We start from the raw sequence: 23,502 nt of genomic DNA, 5'->3' as shown, positions 1-23,502 counted from the left end.
AGAATTGATTTCGAGTGGTTAACTGAAAGACCTGAAAGTTTACTATAATCAGACAGGAGAGAGGAAACGGCTTTAATAGACTGTAGTGGATTTGTAATATATAAGACTATATCGTCGGCAAATAAACTTATTTTAAAAGTAGAATTTTGGACAGAGATACCAGAGATCTCTGAAGAAAGCCGTATCAAATTTGCAAAGGGCTCTATGACAATGGCGAATAGCAGTGGTGATAGGGGGCACCCTTGACGAGTCCCTCTTTCTAGGATAAGTGAAGGGGACTGTTGACCATTGATTTGTATAAACGCGGATGGACAGGAATACAAAGAATCTATAACCGTTCTGAACCTAGGTCCGAAACCCATGTGATGTAAGACTTTTTTAAGGAAGAGAGGTTCTACACTATCGAAGGCCTTCTCTATATCTAAGGCAAGAATGCAGGAGTCGTATGGCTGAAAAGTGCAATATTGAATTAAGTTAATTGTTTGTCTAGTATTGTCCGTGATATCGCGATTCGGAATAAATCCTGATTGGTTGGTGTGAATATAGAGCCCTATGATTGTGTTCAATCTAGCAGTCAAAATGGAAGTAAATATTTTATAATCGTTATTTAGTAAAGAAATGGGGCGGTAAGATTTAACATTTAATGGGTCTTTGTCTTTTTTGGGAATCATAACTATTTTCGCCTGGGACCAGGAGGGAGGCATACAGCCGGAGTCCAGAACAAGATTGCAAACAGTGGTAAGGTGAGGTACCAGGGAAAGATTGAATTTTTTATAAAATTCTGAAGGTAGTCCATCTCTACCTGGGGTTTTATTGATTTTGGAGGCCTTAATGGCGTCAACGACTTCAAGGGAAGAAATCGGAGAATCTAAAAAGACTTGGTGTTCGTGGGAGAGTTGGGTAAGGATCTTCTGGTTTTGAAAAAAGTGGTCTATTAGGTGAGAAGGAGGATTGGACGAGATATATAGCTGTTGGAAAAACTGATGGAAGGTGTCCAAGATTTTTTTATTTGATGAGTGTATTTTGCCAGAGTTGCCTCTAAGACATTTAATGTCTCTCACCTAGCTCTTTCCTGAGTTTCCACGAGAGTAGCTTCAACAAACGGGGGTGGTTATACCAGTATTTTTGTTTCACGAATAGTAGATTTTTTCGAATATTAGATGTTTCCAATAAGTCTAGTTTCTGTCTTTCGAGAACAAGTTTTTGGGAAATTTTATTAGAGCAGGTTTGCTTGTGTTTTTGTTCCAAGTGTTTAATATTGTCTAAAATAAGTTGTTTCAGTTCTAATTTTCTTTTTTTGTAGGCCGAATGCAGGGAGATACACTTGCCTCGCAGAACAGCTTTCATTGCGTCCCACACAATTTCTTTGGAAACCCCACAATCCAAATTGTTTTTGAAATAAAGATTAATCTCTTGCTCTAATTGTGTACAAAATTCTTGGTTCAGAAGGAGTGATTTATTTAATGTCTAATTAAATGAAGGCCTGTCCTGAGAACCAACATGCAGTGTGCACTCCAACCAGGCGTGGTCGGAAAGTGTCCTGAGGCCAATATTGGTGTAAGAAACCTGGTTCAATAAGGAGGGAGAAATAAGAAAATAATCAATCCTTGTAAAGGTATTGTGTAATGCCGAGAAGTAGGTGTAGTCCTTAACCCCCGGGTTATGCAGTCTCCAAACGTCACATAGGTTAAAATTATGAAGGACAGATTGCATAGGTGCTGGGAAAGAAGTCGGGGGAGAATGTGGCTTAAAGGATCTGTCCCACCTGGGGTCTATGATTTGGTTAAAGTCCCCCCCCTATAATGACTGCCCCTTCTTGGAAAAGGGCAAGTTTAGAAAGCGTGTCTTTTATAAAGGTAATTTGTGAGGAGTTGGGAGCATATAGAGAAACCAGAGTGAAAGGAGAGTCATTAAGTGTACCTTTTATAAAGATATAACGTCCTTGGGGATCGACTTCTTGAGCCGACAAAACAAACCGGGTATTTTTTGAAAGTAGAATGGCGACTCCGCGTGATTTAGAAGAACCAGGAGCTACGTACTGTGTATGGAACCACTTAGATCGAAGTATGGTGGAGCTTGCCGACTTAATGTGGGTTTCTTGTAGGAAAAGAAGATCAGGTTGTAATTTGGTCAAAGCGGAAGAAAGCCGCTTGGCTTTAATAATGTTGTTAAGGCCTCTGCAGTTGAGAGAAATTAACTTTAAGTCAGACATAATTTAGATACATTAAAGTAAAAAAAAACATTGTTAAGATCCATATAACGCCTGTAGAACCCGGACTGGGGCTCTGTATAACAATGATGAGAAGAAGTAGAAAAAACAAGTAGCAATGACCAGATTTCCCTTGTTCTCACAACACAGAATAAACAAAGAGAGAACATTGGGGTGGGAGTACCAGGATTGGTGACCTGACTGCAAAAATCTAGGTTCCCAACGACAACCATATTTGTCTGAACCAAATTGAACAAACACAAACCACTTTTCAGTATAAAAGTAAAAATTTCCAAAAACCCAAACACCGCTAAAGGGATCCACTGAGTTCGAGGGTCATGGCCAGAGTATACCAGAACATACCAGTGCTGGTTAAAAAGCACCGTCTGAAAAGGGCCATAAATAAACACCAGTAAAAGGTACCTTTTCCCCTTAAAAAAACAAATCAACAATATTAACAACATAAATCTTACTAAACTGTTCATTGTTTCCAACCAGGAAACAATGCAACTTTACTCAGTATATAAGAAATATACAATCTAATATGGAGGGAGCAAAAAGAAGGAACATCCCGGCTGTTCCCTTAACAATGTGACATAATAAGAGGAAAGAAAGACCCCGCTCCCTTAAACCAGAACAAGATGGCATGGGTAGTGCAAATACAACTGTTCAGAAGCAGGAGATGGAAGTAGCAGGAGGTGAACTGAACGTCCGTGGAGAAGTCAGCGTCGTCTTCTTGGCTTGAAAGAAAACGGTGGGTTGGTTGAACGAGATGAAGTAGCCCTACTTGAGTCAGGAGATGAAGGAGAGTCAATGTTTAGTTGTTTAAGAAGATCACAGCCGGAGGTGAAATCAGAAGCTGTTAGCCGAAGGCCCTGGTGAACAACCAGTATCTGGATAGGAGAAGCCCAGCGGAAACGTATTTTGTGTTCAAATAGTGAGTTTAGAATCGGCTTCATTTCTTTTCTATGCTGCAGGGTTTCCGGTGAAAGATCAGCTAGAACCAGGATCTTTTTTCCCTTGTAGAGTAGACCCTCTTCAGATCGGGCTCTCTGTGAAATCAGGGTTCTGGTCCTGGAGTCTGGAACCGTGGCGAGTATGTCTCTTGAAAAGTCTTTTGACTTGGGCTGTAATGCCCCCAGACGGTAGGCAGAATCAATAAGAGGGGCGACTCCATCTTGGAGGTGGAGGGCTGAAGCAAGCCATGAGGCAATGAAGATTTTTACCTCCTGGTTCTCTTCCACCTGTTCTGGCAGGCCTCTAAATTTCAGGTTAGCAGCCCTTAATCTGTTATCCAGGTAAAGCACCTTCTCATGGAGCCATAGGTCTGAGCTTTGCAGGGCTTGTACAGCCTCGTGGGCCACCGTAGCCATTTCCAGCGCTGAGTCTGCAGTTTGAGTGACTGCTGAGAGCGTTTCATTAATTTTTTTTAGTTCTAATTGTAAGGGGGTAATAGCTTTCCTGATCTTCTCCCCCATTGTGACCCCTATTGAGTCCTCCAAGCGTGAAATCGCCGCTTGAAATGTTTGAGTTGTTAATAAAGAGCCCTCTTCCTGAGCAGGGCCGGGGGAAGGACCGGACTCCATTTCAGAGAGAGGTAAGGGCCCGGGGCTCGTTAGAAGAAAGCTTAGTACCTGCTGCGTCGGTGTGGCTTTCGCAGGAGTTTTCTTGGCTGCCTTGGTGTTCCCTGCAGTTTGTTTGCCCATGCCAGGTGAAAGAAATAGTTGGGAACGGGAGCAGGAGAAGCGGGAAGGGACTGTGAGCCGGGAGCTGCCGCTTCAAGCGTCCGCCATCTTCCGCGTCGCCCACATGCTCCCCCGACGGCACACCTTTTCAATGCCTTCCTTCCATAGGAAATAATGGATAGGGACACCGTCTTTTGGGGCTCATAGAATTGGACCCCCTGGTCCAATCTTTTTAAAACTTGGGGGGTATTTTGGGGAGAGGCACTAGATGCTGTACTGAAAATTTGGTGCCTCTACCCCAAAAAGCAGCCCCCCCCCCAGAGCCCCAGATACCTGCAGATCAATTCTCCATTATTTTCTATGGGAATAAATCTCCATAGGGAATAATAAAGTTCCCAGCAGACATTTCCCTCCCCTCCCCCCGCTTTCTGACGACCCTGAAGCGGGGGGAGGGTCTTCAAACCAGGGGATCCCCTGCCCCCAACTGGGGATTGGCAACTCTACCCTTGGATTAGCTCTGCTCTGCAAATGGAGGAGCCACAATGACAATTGCAGGAGGAGAGGGCAGCCCTCCAAGTCAGCTGCTGGGTTCTTCAGTCCTGGCCCACCTCTCGCCTTCCCAGGCCTTCCCCGACACCATCCCTCCCTCCGGAATGGCCCGGCCTTTCCTGCTGACTCACCATCATGGCCTCGCGCACCGTCAGGTGGGGCAGCAACATGTCGTCCTGCATGATGTAGCAAGACATCTTCCGGAAAGTGCGCAGCTCTCTCTGCCGCCCGTTCACCAGGATCTGGCCCTTCATGCCTGTCTCCCTGCAAAGGGACAAGAACTCGGATCTGAGCGTGTGCAGAAACACGGCTGACCTACGGTGACCCTGTAGGGTTTTCGAGGCAAGAGACTAACGGGTTTGGAACACTTCCCCTATGAAGAAAGGTTAAAGTGCTTGAGGCTCTTTAGCTTGGAGAAACGTCGACTGCGGGGTGACATGAGAGAGGTTGACAAGATGATGCATGGGATGGAGAAAGCAGAGAAAGAAGTACTTTTCTCCCTTTCTCACAATACAAGAACTCATGGGCATTCAATGAAATTGCTGAGCAGTCGGGTTAAAACGGATAAAAAGGAAGTATTTCTTCACCCAAAGGGTGATTAACATGTGGAATTCACTGCCACAGGAGGTGGTGGTGGCTACAAACATAGCCAGCTTCAAGAGGGGGTTAGATAAAATATGGAGCAGAGATCCATCAGTGGCTATTAGCCACGGTGTGTATATATATATGTGTGTGTGTGTGTGTTTGTATGTATATGTGTGTGTGTATATGTATGTATGTATATGTGTGTGTGTGTATATACACACACATATATTGGCCACTGTGCGACACAGAGTGTTGGACTGGAGGGGCAGGCTGTTGGATTTTAACTGTTCTACTATGTTACAATTCACCCTGACCACTCTATGAGAAAAGGCGGACTATAAATCTACAAAAATAAATAAATTAAATTAAATGTGACACCCCTGCTCTTGGGCATTGAGACGGTCCAGTCCTTGCCACTACCCAAACACAGAGGGCAAAGCAGCGGTTGGTCCACAGCGCTGGCCTAACTACAGTGGTGGCTCATAAGAACATAAGAGAAGCCATGTTGGATCAGGCCAATGGCCCACCCAGTCCAACATTCTGTGTCACATAAGAGAAGCCATGTTGGATCCGGCCAATGGCCCATCCAGTCCAACACTCTGTGTCACATAAGAACATAAGAGAAGCCATGTTGGATCAGGCCAATGGCCCCTCGAGTCCAACACTCTGTGTCACACAGTGGCCAAAAAGCTCAGAGCTCCATAACCCCCAGCCCTTTAAAAGCAGCTCACCGGTAACCAGCCAGGATGTTCATGAGGGTCGATTTCCCGGCCCCAGAGGGACCCATGATCCCGATGAGCTCTCGACGGCAGAACTTTCCAGAGAGACATTTCAGCAGAGTCTTATATCCTGGAAAAGAGCACAGAAAGAAGATTCATCAGGTTAGTGATGGGGACTACCGAGGAGGTTCTAGACCAGGGGTGGGGAACAGTGGCTCTCCAGATGTATTTTTGGCCAAAAGTCCCATCAGCCCCAGCCAGCATGGTCAGTGGCTGGGGCTGATGGGAGTTGTAGGCAAAAAACATCTGGACTGTGGAGGGGAGGGACTGTGGCTCAGTGATAGAGCATCTGCTTGGGAAGCAGAAGGTCCCAGGTTCAATCCCTGGCATCTCCAAAAAAGAGACCAGGCAAGTAGATGTGAAAAACCTCAGCTTGAGACCCTGGAGAGCCGCTGCCAGTCTGAGAAGACAATACTGACTTTGATGGACCCAGGCTCTGATTCAGTATAAGGCATAAGAACATAAGAGAACATAAGAACATAGGAGAAGCCATGTTGGATCAGGCCAACGGCCCATCCAGTCCAACACTCTGTGTCACAAAGTGGCAAAAAATTATATATATACACACACACTGTGGCTAATAGCCACTGATGGACCTCTGCTCCATATTTTTATCTAAACCCCTCTTGAAGGTGGCTATGCTTGTAGCCGCCACCACCTCCTGTGGCAGTGAATTCCACATGTTAATCACCCTTCGGGTGAAGAAGTACTTCCTTTTATCCGTTTTAACCTGTCTGCAGCTTCATATGTTCATATATGATAGAACAATAAATAAGGACAGCCACTGTTCCCCACCCCTGTTCTAGACAGACAGGCGGTGGTCTGGACAGAAGATCTACCAGCCAAAAGAAGCAAGGGATAGTTTGCAGTACGAGGCCATGCGGCCTGCTCCTTTTCGACTCCCCCTTAGGAGTTAGAAATAAGAGAAATATAAAAGGCGACTGGGCACAGTGACTACTGTCAGGGAAAGCTTGGGTCTTTTCTTTTATTTCACAAACACCATTTCTTACCACAGTTTCCCATAACAAAATGATTCTCCCAGCAACTAATACATGAGATGCAGACTCCCTGTTCCATAAACAATTGATAACATTTATTTTTTCTGTTTATGTACCCGAGCTACTGTAGAAGAAAAGCAAAACAATTTCCAGTTTTAGATAACAAGACTTACAAGCTATACTTTATTAATTAGAGACTCTTATCATTTTATACCTGCTAAAAATCTAAGGCCACTAAGCATTTGCAGCGGCTAAGTCTCAAAAGCTTTCAAATTTTTCCTCTAAATGCCTTTTTCTAAATATTCTCTCTTCAGATGAACATGCACGGTTTTTGATCGGTGGCAACAAAAATTCACCGAAAAACAATACAATTTATAAACTATGTAAGGCAATTGTAACGTCTTAACATCAGTAGCATAAATGCTTCTAATCACTTCTGTTATAACGTTACAAAAAAAAAAAATCACAAATCACAATAGATTCGCGGCACGTGGATTTAAAGAGACGTATTGCCTACACAGAGTCCTGGAAACCTGGCTATTCTGATTTGTGATTTTTTTGTAACAGTATAACAGAAGTGATTAGAAGAATGTACACTATTGATGTTGAGATGTTACATTGTAGGGTTGCCAATCCCCAGATGGGGGCAGGGGATCCCCCGGTTTGGAGACCCTCCCCCCGCTTCAGGGTTGTCAGAAAGCGGGGGGAGGGGAGGGAAATATCTGCTGGGAACTCTTTTATTCCCTATGGAGATTTATTCCCATAGAAAATCATGGAGAATTGATCCATGGGTATCTGGGGCTCTGGGGGGGGGTATTTTTTGGGGTAGAGGCACCAAATTTTCAGTATAGCATCTACTGCCTCTCCTCAAAATACCCCCCAAATTTCAAAAAGATTGGACCAGGGGGTTCAATTCTATGAGCCCCAAAAGAAGGTGCCCCTATCCTTCATTATTTCCTATGGAAGGAAGGCATTGAAAAGGTGTGCCGTCCCTTTAAATGTGATGGCCAGAACTCTCTTTGGAGTTCAATTATGCTTGTCACAGCCTTGATCTTGGCTCCACCCCCAAAGTCTCCTGACTCCGCCCCCAAAGTCCCCAGATATTTCTTGAATTGGACTTGGCAACCCTATTATATTGCCTTAATCAGGGGTGCCAAACATGTGGACCAGGAGCCTAATCAGGGTGTTGGAGGGCTCCTATCAGGCCCCCGAGCAACTGGCTACCATTTGCTTCTCTCTTGCTTCCTTCTGCATCACAGCTTGCTTTGCCAGGCTTGCTCAACAGCACAGGAGCTACAGATCAAAGTCTCTATTTTCTCCATTGGCTGAGGCTCCTCCTTGGGGAAGAATGGGGAAGGGAGAGTGTGCTTTGCCTGGCTCTCTCAATCGCACAGCAGAGCCAAGCCTCTCTTCCTTCTACTGACTGAGGTTCCTCCCCATCCTGGCTCCCTGAGGAAGGAAGGAAAGAGCCAGCGCTTTCTTTGCTCAGTTCCCTAGATCCCATGGAAGAGATACAAAGAAAGCACCTTTAAGACCAAGGAGTGCTTTAGGACCAACTTTAAGCATGTTTTATTTTAAGTTTTGTTTTTTTAAAAAAATTGTGTTTTTAATTGTGTTTGTCTGTGTTCTTTATAAAGTTTATATCTCCGCTACCTAATCTAATCTATAATCTGCTACCTAATCTAGTGGCCCCGTGGCGCAGAGTGGTAAAGCAGCAGTACTGCAGTACTGTGATCTGAACTCTCTGCTCGCGACCTGAGTTCTATCCCAGCGAAAGCTGGATTCAGGTAGCCGGCCCAAGGTTGACTCAGCCTTCCATCCTTCCGAGGTCGGTCAAAGGAGTCCCCATCTTGCTGGGGGGAAAGTGTAAAAGACTGGGGAAGGCAATGGCAAACCACCCCGTAAAAAGTCTGCCGTGAAAACGTTGTGAAAGCAACGTCACCCCAGAGTCGGAAACGACTGGTGCTTGCACAGGGGACCTTTCCTTTCCTACCTAATCTTAAATAGGTGCACGTGCTCCAACAAGGTCTCGTCTATGTCCGATCCGGCCCTGATAGGAAATGAGTTCGACATCCCTGCCGTACATAGTTCATAAATTGTATTGTTTTGGGGTGAATTTTGTTTCCACTACCACTGACACCGAAGCCTGTCAGAGCTTACCACAATTTTCTCCAGGGGAGCAGATCTCTGCTGGATAGAGAGCACCTGTAATGCTGGGGGTGGGGAGCTCTCCAGCTCCCACCTGGAGGCTGGCAACCCTACTGTCTCCTACCCTTCTGGAACATTTATTTCAGCTGCACTCCTGGGGCCATTCATTGTTAGCGATGACCTTTTTAAAGCTCTCTTTCCCCCTTTTGATCAAGGCGATTGGCTGAGCTAAATATAGCCTACACTTTCAATCAAATAAGCAGGATAAAATTATTTCACGAAAACCTGAAGAACACACCAAAAAACCCCCCCCGCTGCAGCATCAGCAGAACAGAAATACAGGTAGCCGTTTCTAAGCAACAGAAATGATCTCGGGGTGCGGTGGGGTGGGGTTGCCAACCTCCAGGCAGGACATAAAGAAACTGAAATATTCCAGAAATACAACTGGTTTCCAGACCATCACGCTTCAGTTCCCTTAGAGCAAATGGTGGCTTTGGAGGGTGAACTGTAGGGCATTGCGTCCTTACTGGTTCCCGCTCATAGGGACATTAAGAGAAGCCATGTGGGATCAAGCCAACGACCCATCCAGTCGAAAACTCTGTCACACAGAGCGATGAAGAAACAGAGATTCCAAACGGGAGCAGTGTTTTCAGTTTCTTTATGTTACAACACCTTTTAATGAGCAGACTGGGGCTTCCTAATCCATGCACAATTGAGTGTACGGCAGTTGCTGTCTGCCTGGCTCTTAGTAGCATTTAATTTTAATTATGCTGTAAAACCTTGCAGTTGGCTGCCGAGAACACGGTTTTAAACGGCAGCTCGGTGCAGAAATGTCCAACTCCAGGGGGTTTGTGTGTGCGCTCGATTAATTAACAAAGGGCAAAGGTGTATGGTGGTGGACAGGGCTTTTTTTGTAGAAAAAGCCCAGCAGGAACTCGGCATATTAGGCCACACCCCTGACATCACCATTGTTTTGTGCAGGGCTTTTTTTGTAGAAAAAGCCCAGCAGGTACTCATTTGCACATTAGGCCACACCCCCTGACATCACCATTGTTTTGTGCAGGGCTTCTTTGTAGAAAAAAGCCCAGCAGGAACTCATTTGCATATTAGGTCACACCCCCTGACGTCACCATTGTTTTGTGCAGGGCTTCTTTGTAGAAAAGGCCCAGCAGGAACTCATTGGCATATTAGGCCACACCCCTGACATCACCATTGTTTTGTGCAGGGCTTCTTTGTAGAAAAAGCCCAGCAGGAACTCATTGGCATATTAGGTCACACCCCCTGACATCACCATTGTTTTGTGCAGGGCTTCTTTATAGAAAAAGCCCAGCAGGAACTAATTTGCACATTAGGCCACACCCCCTGACATCACCATTGTTTTGTGCAGGGCTTCTTTGTAGAAAAGGCCCAGCAGGAACTCATTGGCATATTAGGCCACACCCCTGACATCACCATTGTTTTGTGCAGGGCTTCTTTGTAGAAAAAGCCCAGCAGGAACTCATTGGCATATTAGGTCACACCCCCTGACATCACCATTCTTTTGTGCAGGGCTTCTTTATAGAAAAAGCCCAGCAGGAACTCATTTGCATATTAGGCCACACCCCTGCCACCAAGCCAGCCGGAACTACGTTCCTGTGCGTTCCTGCTAAATATGCTCTGGTGGAGAACACTTAGCGTTTCTACAGCACTTTAGCAGGCTTACTAGTGGTCTGCTTCTGGCAGGGTGGGGTGGGAGGGGGCCAATCTTCCTACTCAGCTCCCCAGACTGGTGGGAGAACACTCTGAGGGTGGAAAAGTCATTGCATGATAACAGTTTAGAAAAGAGATGGCTAAGAAGAAGACTGCAGATTTATACCCCGCCTTCTCTCTGAATCAGTCTCTCAGAGCGGCTTACAGTCTCCTTTATCTTCTTCCCCCACAACAGACACCCTGTGAGGTGGGTGGGGCTGAGAGAGCCCTGACAGAAGTTGCCCTTTCAAGGACAACTCTGCAAGAGCTACAGCTGACCTGAGGCCATTCCAGCAGCTGCAAGCGGAGGAGTGGGGAATCAAACCCGGTTCTCCCAGATAAGAGTCTGCACACTTAACCACTACACCAAACTGGCTCTCTTTGGGTGGTGAAGCGGGGGGGGGGGGACATGATGGAGGTTTATAAAATTATGTACGGGATGGAGAGAGTGGACCAAGAGAACTTTTCCTCCCTCTCCCCGGATAATAGAACTCAATGAAACAGATGGGCAGTAAATTCAGAACTGGCAAATGGAAATACTTCACGCAGAGAGTGACTAAAACGTGGAATTGGCGGCCACGGGATGTAGTGAAGGCCGCAGGAATAAGGGTTTCTCAAAGGGGATTTGGTAGAGTCATGGTGGAGACGCCTATCAATGGCTACTAGCCAGAGTGTCTGAGGCACTCCACATCCAGAGTGCCTCCACATCCAGAGGCACTAAACCTCTGAAGCCCAGAGCCAGGAGGCAACTTCAGGGGAAGGACTTGGCCTCCATGCCCTGTTGTTGGCCCTCCAGAGGACCTGGTTGGCTACTGTGAGAAAGGATGCTGGGCTAGCTGGACCACTGGTCTGAATCAGCAGGGGTCTTCTGATGTTCTTAGGTCCACCTGAAACCCCAGACGTAAGCACATTGGTGGATGTTCTGGCTGGCACTTCCAGGAGGTGGGGTGAATAAAACTTGGTTGGTCTTAAAGCTGCCACTTGACTCCTGCTTCGTTCAACTGCTTCAGACCAACACGGCTGCCCTCTTGGATCTAACTTTCACTGATCAAAGTTCTCTGCATACGTTATCTTCTTGTAATCCTCACAACAGCCCTGTTAGGCAGGATGGTACTGTTAGACCAGGGATGTCAAACATGCAATTTGGGGGCTGAATCTGGCCCCTGGAGGGCTCCTGTCAGGTCCCCGAGCAACTGGCTGTCATCTGCTTCCTTCTCCCTCTCTCTTGCTTCCTTCTGCATCACAGCTTGCTTTGCCAGGCTTGCTCAATCGCACAGGAGCTACCGAGCAAAACCTTCCTCCCTTGGCGAAGAAGTGGGGAGGAATAGCTTGCTTTGCCAGCCTCTCAATCGCACAGCAGAGCTACTGAGCCAAGCCTCTCTTCCTTCTATTGGCTGAGGCTCCCCCCCCAGCCCCCTGGCAAAGGAAAAAAGAGCCAGAGCTTCCTTTGCCCGGTTCCCTGGATCCCATGGGAGAAATACAAAGAAAGCATCTTTAAGACCAATGAGTGCTAACATTTTAAGCATGTTTTAAGTTTTTTTAAAATATATATATTTGAGTTTGTCTGCGTTCTTTATAAAATGTATATCTCTGCTACCTAATTTTAAATAGGCACACACATGGCCCGGCACAACATGGCTCGGCCCAACCCAGCAACGTCCATCCCAACAAGGTCTCATTTATGCCGGATCCGGCCCTCATCACAAACGAGTTTGACACCCCTGCACATGTTTCTGACACATCGCTAAGACTTGTCGCATAGGTCTAACCCATGAGATTCCAGCAAGGATGAGGTTTAGTTGCCAGCTCCAGGTTGGAAAATACCTGGAGGTTTTGGAGGGGTAGAGCCAGGGGAGGGTAGAGACATCAGCAGGGTATCTTACCACGAAGGGCCAGCCTTCAAAGCAACTGGAACAACAGTAGATCTGCAGGTGCTACCCAGAGGCTGTGCTACTGGGCATTTGGGGAGGGGTCCTCTAGCCAGCTGCGACATCTTCGCTTGGCTGTTGTTCGATCTTCCTGTCCCCAGGCGTAAAGTCTGAGCATGGCCAGAGGTGTGAACCAAAGACCAAGAGCCAAAGAGCTCTTTCCTTGGTGAATGTTTGTGCCTTTGGACTAGCTGACTCACTGGGTCCAGAACCGGTCCAAGATTCAGCTGGTAACTGTTTTTATTTAAATTCAGGGCTTTTTCGTAGCAGGAACTCCTTTGCATATTAGGCCACACACCCCTGATGTAGCCAATCCTCCTTGAGCTTACAGTAGGCCCTGTAGTAAGAGCCCTGTAAGCTCCTGGAGGATTGGCTACATCTAGGGGGAGTGGCTTAATATGCAAAGGAGTTCTTGCTATAAAAAAAGGCCTGTTTAAATTGCATTACCCTTCATGGTTGCAAGTGCTTGTTGGGGAGACAAACGGGGAATGAATATTCTAAGCAAGCAAGCGGTCACTTAGAAGCTCATTTTCCTTTGTGGACAAGCCAATCCAGAAAGTGAGAGATGGCTATTGCACCACAAAGACAACATTTCCCAGTAATGCGTGGATGCCAATCGGATCGACTGTGATTTCATGTGCAAGAATCCACCTTGTCCTGAATCACAGCTCCTACTTTTAGCTATGAACCAACACCCTGACTGTATCTGTGAGCTGCAGAGTAAGCATTTTGGTCTCTGCCCCAATGCACCAACCTAAGGCCCCTCCCTCGGGCCACGGTGCCAAGGAGCTGAGCCGGGCCGCTGTGAGTCAGGGAACTTTCAGCCCAAACCCAAAAGCTGGATCAATCTTGGGATGCTGCCCAGTTTCAAGACGTGAGGCGAGCTCAGAGTGGGCCGGCCTGCTCCCACACAGACTGCAGAGAGAAGCAGCTCGGCAAGACCTCCTACCGGCCAGCTCAAGGTATTTTGTGGCCCCAAGTAAGGGGCATCCAACCCTTCCTGGGCCCAGACCTCCAGCTTGGTTTGACCCTGGCCGTTGGCAGCATGGATGCCAGCCATCTCCTGTGCCACCAATGTCCCTTGTGGTGCATTGGTACCCTCTCCAATTGAAGCCCCAAGCAGTCTTTTGGCTGGAAAACCCAGCTAGAGACAGGATGCTTTGAGTAGCCTGTGAGACTAGAGTGTAGGGATGGAACACACGGATTGTAAAAGAAGCTTTTTGGTGCTGGGGGGGCAAAAATGGGTGGGCTTCTAGTGTGCTGGCCCCACTGATGGACATCCTGATGGCACTTGGGGTTTTTTTGCCACTGTGTAACACAGAGCATTAGACTGGATGGGTCACTGGCCTGATCCAACATGGCTTCTCTTATGTTCTTCTGTGACACAGAGTGTTGGACTGGATGGGCCATTGGCCTGATCCAACATGGCTGCTCTTATGTTCTTATGTGACACAGAGTGTTGGACTGGATGGGTCATTGGCCTGATCCAACATGGCTTCTCTTATATTCTTCTGTGACACAGAGTGTTGGACTGGATGGGTCATTGGCCTGATCCAACATGGCTTCTCTTATATTCTTCTGTGACACAGAGTGTTGGACTGGATGGGCTATTGGCCTGATCCAACATGGCTGCTCTTATGTTCTTATGTGACACAGAGTGTTGGACTGGATGGGTCATTGGCCTGATCCAACATGGCTTCTCTTATATTCTTCTGTGACACAGAGTGTTGGACTGGATGGGCCATTGGCCTGATCCAACATGGCTGCTCTTATGTTCTTCTGTGACACAGAGTGTTGGACTGGATGGGTCATTGGCCTGATCCAACATGGCTTCTCTTATATTCTTCTGTGACACAGAGTGTTGGACTGGATGGGTCATTGGCCTGATCCAACATGGCTTCTCTTATGTTCTTCTGTGACACAGAGTGTTGGACTGGATGGGCCATTGGCCTGATCCAACATGGCTGCTCTTATGTTCTTCTGTGACACAGAGTGTTGGACTGGATGGGTCATTGGCCTTATCCAACATGGCTTCTCTTATATTCTTCTGTGACACAGAGTGTTGGACTGGATGGGTCATTGGCCTGATCCAACATGGCTTCTCTTATATTCTTCTGTGACACAGAGTGTTGGACTGGATGGGCCATTGGCCTGATCCAACATGGCTGCTCTTATGTTCTTATGTGACACAGAGTGTTGGACTGGATGGGTCATTGGCCTGATCCAACATGGCTTCTCTTATGTTCTTCTGTGACACAGAGTGTTGGACTGGATGGGCCATTGGCCTGATCCAACATGGCTGCTCTTATGTTCTTATGTGACACAGAGTGTTGGACTGGATGGGCCATTGGCCTGATCCAACATGGCTCCTCTTATGTTCTTATGTGACACAGAGTGTTGGACTGGATGGGCCATTGGCCTGATCCAACATGGCTTCTCTTATATTCTGATGTTAAAAGCTTAGGCTCTGGAAAGATTCCAGTCTTTAATGTGCTATTGAAGTCCAATTTTGTTCTGCCACATGAACACACACGAAGCTGCCTAATACTGAATCAGACCATGGGTCCATTCATACTTTAGACTGGCACTTACCCTCCAGGGTCTCAGGCAAAGAGGGCTTCCACGTCACCTGCTACCTGGTGCTTTTAACTGGAGATGCTGGGGATTGAACCTGGGACCTTCTGCATGCCACACGGAGGCTCTTTCCCTGAGACCCTCCCCCCAGCATCATTGCAGAGATCAATTTGTCGCCTCCTGACTCTGCTTTTAATTTTAAAGAAAACATCTGGAGACCTGAATCACTGAACTCCCTTGTTCTGTGTTTCAACTTTCGTTACCTTGCCGTGCAAGAAAATATCAGGTGTTTTGTGAAGCCACTCTTTCCTACCAACACAGGGGGGCGCAAGTGCATCACAGCTCCTTTCCTTCCTTCTAGGAGTCACCTGGCCTCACTTTCTTCCTAGCTCCCTTGCAGCTCCCCGCTCCGAGTTCGAGGGTTGCCAACGTCCGAGTGGGACAAACCCTGGCCTAAAAAAGTCCTGGCTGTGACCCAAAATTACTATGAATACAAAGTTACCAAATTGTTCTCTTGTAATACCAATGAGCCTTCTGAGCAGATGCCCATTAGAAAGCAACACGGGGACATCTTTGTCCCATGGGAATGCTGTAAATTTACGTCTTCCTGAGCTTTTTGTTAACCCCGTGCCTGAGGAAATGACTGAAACAGGAAGTGAATGTTAACGGTCCTATTGCTATTCATGGGATTAAAGACAATGCACTATCCATTGTGAATTTGTAAGAACATCGACTGGAATAATTCAGCGTCAATTGGAACAACTGAGTGTATTTGGAATGAACCGATAGGTATTTCCAATTGTAAACCTGTTCTGATTTCAGTCACTGGTATTATGAGAAAACAGTTTGGTACATTTTTATCCATCGTAATTTTGGGTCAGAGTAGCCTTTTTTTTTCAGGTCAGGGTTTGTCTCAACTTTGGGGACCCTCTCTCCTTCTATTGGTTGCCAGGCTCCAGGTGGGGCCTGGAGATGTCCCGCTTTGACAACTGATTTCCAGCCGGCAGAGATCAGCTCCCCTGGAGAAAATGGCTGCCTTGGAGGGTGGACTCTAGGGCATTGGACCATGCTGAGGCCCCTCCCCTCCCCAAACCCCGCCCTCTCCTGGATCCACCCCCAAAGTCTCCAGGTATTTTCCAACCCAGACCTGGCAATACACGCAGAGGAACTGCTATGATTATTCCCTCGGCTTGAAGAGACTGAGGAAATTCCCAAAGGGGGGAATAGGAGAAAGCTTTGCAGGTGACCGGAGCTGCGTTTGTGCACTGGAGTTTCCACATCTACATGGGATGGGTGGACTCTTGGCACAGTGCGAAGGCTCCATGTGCTTGCTAGAAGTCTGAGTTCAAACCTCATCATTTGCTGTGAACTTGCTCGGTTCCCTTGGGCACATCTAGGGTTGCCAATCCCCAGGTGGGGCAGGGGGAAAGACTGTAAAACCCTCCGCGAAAACCAGCCTCCAAAAGTATACACAATATTATTTGCTAAATGATATTCAAACGTCGTCTCTAATCCTAAGCAATAAATAACTCCAGAAAACAGTACATAAGGAAACCCCCAAACCCTCACCCAAAGTCTCTTGAAAACAAATCAATGTCCAAAATCCCTTAACAGATGGGTGCAGGTAGCAATTCCAATGGTGAAGTTCTCCACGGAGACCTGTGCTCAGGCACAAAAAGTGAAAGGCGACATGGTTGCACTTATCCCACGTTTCGCATTTGCTTCTACGAGCTTTCAAGTATTGCACAATTACACCCAAAGGGTGATTAACATGTGGAATTCACTGCCACAGGAGGTGGCGGCGGCTATAAGCACAGCCAGCTTCAAGAGGGGATTGGATAAAAATATGGAACAGAGGTCCATCAGTGGCTATCCACATTGCTCTTTGTTAGTTGCACAATCCCCAGATGGGGGGGGGGGCAGGGGGTCTTCTGGTTTGGAGGCCCTCCTCCCCCTTCAGGGTCATCAGAAAGTGGGAAGGGGGGGGAAGGAAAATGTCTGCTTGGCACTCCATTATTCCCTGTGGGGACCAATTCCCATTTAGTATAATGGAGAATTGATCCATAGTTATCTGGGGCATGGGGGGAGGGGCTGTTTTTTGAGGTCGATGCACCCAATTTTCAGCATAAGCGTCTGGTGCCTCTCCTCAAAAAAAGCCCCCAAGTTTTAAAAAGATTGGACTGGGGGGTCCAATTCTATGAGCCCCTATCCTTCATTATTCCAAATGGGGGGAAGGCATTTAAAAATAGTTTGGTCCCTCTTCGGAGTATAGGGCGGGATATAAATCCAATATCTTCTTCTTCTTAACTGTGATGGCCAGAGTTCCATTGTGCTTGTCGCACCCTTGCTCCTGGCTCCACCCCCAAAGTCCCCAGATATTCCTTGTGTTGGACCTGGCAACCCTAGGCACATCTCATTCTCCAGCCTCAGCCCCTGGTCTGTAAAATGGGAACGCAAGAAATCTGCACAATAACAACAGCAGCCTACTTCACAGAGTTGTTGTGAGACTGGCTGACAATTATTCATTCTGTTCCCTTCTTCATTATCCCCAATGACCACCCCCCCACCCAGCATCCTACCATCCCCTGGGGTGTTGTCCTCTATTAGCTGTCCCCACTCCTAGGCCATCCGTCCACAGCTGTGCTACTTGCAGTCTGGAATTTCTGGGTCTCAGGATGCACCCTGAACATCTAGCCTCCTTCTCAGGGTGAATAGGAGGAGGAGTGAAAATCTCCAGGCAAGGGGCCACCACCAAAGGGGCTATTCTTCGCATGGCTTGATAAGAACTCATCTTATGTTCTATGTCTGTCAGGTTTCATCCCTTGAGGGATCAGGTCAGCTCCGCTCCTGACCTTCCACAAGCCACCCTGTACCTCTGCCCGATTTAGGGTTGCCAACCTCCAAATGGGACCCTGGTGCCCCAGAGAATTACATCTGATCTCCAGGCTTAAAATGTTGGTTCCCCTGGAGAAAATGGCAGCTTCGGAGAAGGGCGGCCAGGCCCAATTCAAGAAATATCTGGAGACTTTGGGGGTGGAGCCAGAAGCAAGGTAGCGACAAGCAGGGCTTTTTTGTAGCAGGAACACAGAGTGTTGGACTGGATGGGCCATTGGCCTGATCTAACATGGCTTCTCTTATGTTCTTATGTTCTTAACTCCTTTGCATACTAGGCCACACTCCTCTGATGTAGCCAATCCTCCAAGAGCTTACAGTAGGCCCTGAAATAAAAGCCCTGTAATCTCTTGGAGGATGGGCTACATTGGGGGGGCATGGCCTGATATGCAAAGAAGTTCCTGCTACAAAAAAAAGCCCTGGCGACAAGCATCATTGAATTCCAAAGGGAGTGCTGGCCATCACAGGTAAAGGGACGGCACGTCTTTTAAATGCCTTCCCCCCGTTGGAAAGAATGAAGGATAGGGGCACCTTCTTTTGGGGCTCACAGAATTGGACCTCCTGGTCCAATCTTTTTGAAACTTGGCGAATCTTTTGCGAAGAGGCATTAGATGCTATGCTGCAAATATGGTGCCTTTACCTCAAACAAGAGCCCCCCCAGAGCCCCAGATACCCGTGGATCAATTCTCCATTATACCCTATGGGAATGAGACTCCACAGGGAATAAGGGAGTGTCCAGCTGACATTTCTTTCCCCCCACCCCCGCTTTCTGATGACCCTGAATCAGGGGATCTCCTGCCCTCACCTGGGGATTGGCAACCCTACTTTGGAGGGTGGACTCCGTGATATCCCATCTGTACTGATTTCTGCCCCCTCCTTCCCAGGCTCCACCCCTACGTCTGCAGGAATCTCCCGCAACCTGGAGTTGGCAACCCTAACCAGATCCCACCCTAACCCCGCACTGGGCTGCCCCCTCCTTGCCGAAGCCTCCAGAGGGATGTTGCTTGTACCCAGGGGTCATTTTGTAGAAAAATAGGCGGTGGAGCTCATCCAGGGATTGTTATGCACCTACTATTTGATGGACAAGGAGGTGGAACTCTCAGAAGGAGGAGGAGGAACTCTCAGAAAGGTTCAGGAGCTGTGCTGAATCGGAGGCCTGCTTGCACCAGATACATCCGTGGCCGACAGTGACCTGTTTCAGATGTGCGCAGCGAGGCTAATCTCTCCCAGAATTACTGGGGATTTCAGCATCCGATTAGCCCTTTTCGCTGCTGGGATGGCAAAGAGGTCAGGTGGCAAGTGAGCTGCTGTGGTGCTCTCTCTCTCTGTTCTCTCTCTGTAAATCAGCATTGCCAGCTCCAGGTCAGGAAATCCCTGGAGACTTCAGGGTGGAACCTGGGGGAAGGTGAGAGGCCCCTGCAGGGTATAATGTCAAAGCCACCCCCCCTCCAAAGTAGCCTTTTTCTTGCGAGGAACTGATCTCTGTAGTCTGGAAATCAGTAGTAACTCCGGAAGATCCTCAGGCCCTACCTGGAGGTTGGCAACCTTCTCTGTGCTGGGAAGGGGGTGGCATACAGAAGCAGAGAGCCAAAGAGCAAGTCTGGCTGTAGGAAGTCCCCTTCAAGTCGAATCAGCTCACACAGCCTTGCTAGACAAGACAGGGGTACCAGTGCGACAGTCACACGTGCTAGACAGAGCGCTTCAGCAGTTTTGGCGCTTTCTGGCCTGATACGGGGATCTGTGTAACCCAAAAGCTTCCTTTTTTTTCTCCTTGACTAACTAAAGATGGCTCAGGAAAAACAACTGCTTTTTTTTTCTTACGGTTTACAGCTGCCTATTCCGATCAAGAAAAGTTATTTGTAGGCCAGATTGGACTATGGGTGCGAGAAGGAAATGGCTTTCTTCTGACTGCATATGGCTTGGCTCGATGCCATGAGCCAACTCCAGCTCCTTCTTCCGCAGGCATCTTTCTGCAGGGCACCAGCTCTCTGCCGGAGGCACACGTCTTGTGCCAATCTAACAGACTGTTTCCTAGCAACCAGAGTGAGCTTTCCCACAACTCCTTGCAATGGACAAAATGGCTGCTTCAGGGGGACACCACTGATGGGTCAATTCTGATTTGGGAAATACCTGGAGATTTGGAGAGGGGGGGGGTGCAGCCTGTGAAAGAAGGGGCTTGGGGAGGGGTATGACTTCAGTGGGGCATAATGCCAGAGTCCAAGACCAGTCTTGGCTTTTGGAAAACTGATTCCGGACTTTCTGCCCAAAGGAATCCCAAACCGTCAACATCGCAGAGTAATGAAGATGTTTGCTATTACCAGCAAACATCACACATGCTTTCCTTCAATGCTTGGGGGAGGGGGCAACAGTGGGAGGGCTTCCAGTGTCCTGGCCCCATTAGTGGACCTCCTGATGGCACCTGTTTTTTTTGGCCACTGCGTGACAGAGTGTTGGACTGGATGGCCCATTGGCCTGATCCAACATGGTTTCTCTTATGTCTTATGTCTGGGGCAGCGATGTTCTGTCTTCTTGGTGCTTGGGGAGGGGCAACAGTGGGAGGGCTTCTAGTGTCCTGGCCGTACTGATGGACCTCCTGGTGACACTAAATTGTTCAGGGTGGTGAGAACCAGAGAGGATTATGAGGAACTCCAAAGGGATCTGTTGAGGCTGGGTGAGTGGGTGTCAACGTGGCAGATGCGGTTCAATGTGGCCAAGTGCAAAGTAATGCACATTGGGGCCAAGAATCCCAGCTACAAATACAAGTTGATGGGGTGTGAACTGGCAGAGACTGACCAAGAGAGAGATCTTGGGGTCATGGTAGATAACTCACTGAAAATGTCGAGACAGTGTGCGATTGCAATAAAAAATGGCCAATGCCATGCTGGGAATTCTCTCTCGGCTTGGCTTCGCGAACGAAGATTTAAGAAGGGTGCAATAGTCCACGTTTGCTGCAGGCTCGCTGGTGGCTGACAAGACCAATGTGGGACAGGCAGGTCCGGCCACAGCGGCTGCAGGGAAAAGTCTGATTTAGGGTTGGTCCTGTAGCAGTGCGATTCTTCCTCAATCTCCTTTTGTCCTCAAGACCAGCTATGCGTGTGGGCTGGGAATTATTAGGAAGGGAATTGAAAACAAATCAGCCGGTATCATAATGCCCCTGTAGAAATCGATGGTGCGGTCTCATTTGGAGTACTGTGTGCAGTTCTGGTCACTGCACCTCAAAAAGGATATTATAGCATTGGAGAAAGTCCAGAAAAGGGCAACTAGAATGATTAAAGGGCTGGAGCACTTTCCCTATGAAGAAAGGTTGAAACGCTTGGGGCTCTTTAGCTTGGAGAAACGTCGACTGCGGGGTGACATGATAGAGGTTTACAAGATAATGCATGGGATGGAGAAAGTAGAGAAAGAAGTCCTTTTCTCCCTTTCTCACAATACAAGAACTCGTGGGCATTCGATGAAATTGCTGAGCAGACAGGTTAAAACGGATAAAAGGAAGTACTTCTTCACCCAAAGGGTGATTAACATGTGGAATTCACTGCCACAGGAGGTGGTGGCGGCCACAAGTATAGCCACCTTCAAGAGGGGATTAGATAAAAATACGGAGCACAGGTCCATCAGTGGCTATTAGCCACAGTGTGTGTGTATATATAAAATGTTTTGCCACTGTGTGACACAGAGTGTTGGACTGGATGGGCCGTTGGCCTGATCCAACATGGCTTCTCTTATGTTCTTATGTTTTGCCACTGTGTGACACAGAGTGTTGGACTGGATGGGCCATTCTCTTATGTTCTTATGTAAAGAACATTCTCTTATGTTCTTATGTAAAGGGAGTTGAAAGAACCATCGCCAATAGGAGGGCTGTGCAGCAGAAACACCCTGCCTGTGGCAAAATGGGTTAGAATACCAGTTTTCACACTTTGCTGTAAAAGAGGACAAAATTCCATATGTCTGTATATGAACATCCATCCACACACAGAGAGAGACAGCGGATGTTTGGAACCACAAGGCTGGAGTTTTAAATATACAAGCAGGAAAATGACGTCAAGAAAGTAATCTCAATTAGATTACTGGCACACCTATATTTGCGTTGGAACAGTAGCTCTTGGACTCCTAATAGCCACCTGTCTGGTTACCTGGGGCAAGTTGAAATCACCTTGAGGCAACCAGTCAGTGCCACAAGTGTTTTGTCATAGGGTATAGAGGTGGAGATCTTTGCCTGATAAGGACAACAGAAGAGACCTCTGGATCTGACCAGTGGTCCCATCTAATCCCGCAGCCTGTCTCACACAGTGGCCAACCAGTTCCTCTGGAGGTCCAGCAACAGGGCTGAGAGACTGAGGCCTTCTCATGATTAGAACATCAGAAGAGCCCTGTTGGATCAGACCAATGAGAGCCCATCTAAGTTCAGCATCCCATCTCACACAGTGGCCAAACAGTTCCTCAGGACAGCCAACAAGAGGGCACAGAGGTCAAGGCCTTCCCTTGGTAAGAACAGCAGAAGAGTCCTGCCGAATCAGACCAATGAGGGTCCATCTTGTCCAGCCTCCTGTCTCACACAGTGGCCAGCCAGTTCCTCTGGAGGGCCCACAACAGGGCAGAGAGGCCGAGGCCTTCCCCTGAGAAGAACATCAGAAGAGCCCTGCTGGGTCAGACCTGTGAGGATCCATCTAGTCCAGCCTCCTGTCTCACACAGTGGCCAACCAGTTCCTCTGGAGGGCCCACAACAGGGCAGAGAGACTGAGGACTTCCCCTGAGAAGAACATCAGAAGAGCCCTGCTGGGTCAGACCAGCGAGGGTCCATCTAGTCCAGCCTCCTGTCTCACACAGTGGCCAGCCAGTTCCTCTGGAGGGCCCACAACAGGGCAGAGAGGCCGAGGCCTTCCCCTGAGAAGAACATCAGAAGAGCCCTGCTGGGTCAGACCTCTGAGGATCCATCTAGTCCAGCCTCCTGTCTCACACAGTGGCCAACCAGTTCCTCTGGAGGGCCCACAACAGGGCAGAGAGGCTGAGGCCTTCCCCTGAGAAGAACATCAGAAGAGCCCTGCTGGATCAGACCAGTGAGGGTCCATCTAGTCCAGCCTTCTGCCTCACATAGTGGCCAACCAGTTCCTCTGGAGGACCAACAACAGGGCATAGTGACTGAGACCTTCCCCTGAGAAGAACATCAGAAGAGCCCTGCTGGATCAGACCATTGAGGGTTCATCTAGTCCAGCCTCCTGTCTCACACAGTGGCCAACCAGTTCCTCTGGGGGGCCAACAACAGGGCAGAGAGGCTGAGGCCTTCCAAAGAAAATAAGAGGCCTGCTAGATCACACATGGTCCATGTAATCCAGCATGCATCCCATCTCACACAGTGGTCAGCCAGTTCCTCTGGAGGGCCCACATAGGGTTGCCAATCCCCAGGTGGGGGCAGGGGATCCCCCGGTTTGG

At 48.1% G+C, this 23,502-nt stretch overlaps 1 protein-coding gene across 1 annotated transcript in view; it reads right to left on the bottom strand.

Moving 5' to 3' along the window:
• Positions 1–23,502, bottom strand: part of ABCG4 (ATP binding cassette subfamily G member 4) — a 71,368-nt gene that overhangs the window by 30,080 nt on the left and 17,786 nt on the right. Inside the window, 2 exon segments of the mRNA XM_060250531.1 lie at positions 4,575–4,707; positions 5,760–5,877. Coding sequence (XP_060106514.1) covers positions 4,575–4,707; positions 5,760–5,877 — 251 coding nt within the window.

Source organism: Heteronotia binoei, chromosome 12 (genome assembly GCF_032191835.1).
Source record: "Heteronotia binoei isolate CCM8104 ecotype False Entrance Well chromosome 12, APGP_CSIRO_Hbin_v1, whole genome shotgun sequence".
Taxonomy (NCBI): domain Eukaryota; kingdom Metazoa; phylum Chordata; class Lepidosauria; order Squamata; family Gekkonidae; genus Heteronotia; species Heteronotia binoei.
This window is presented reverse-complemented; position numbering and strand designations above follow the sequence as displayed.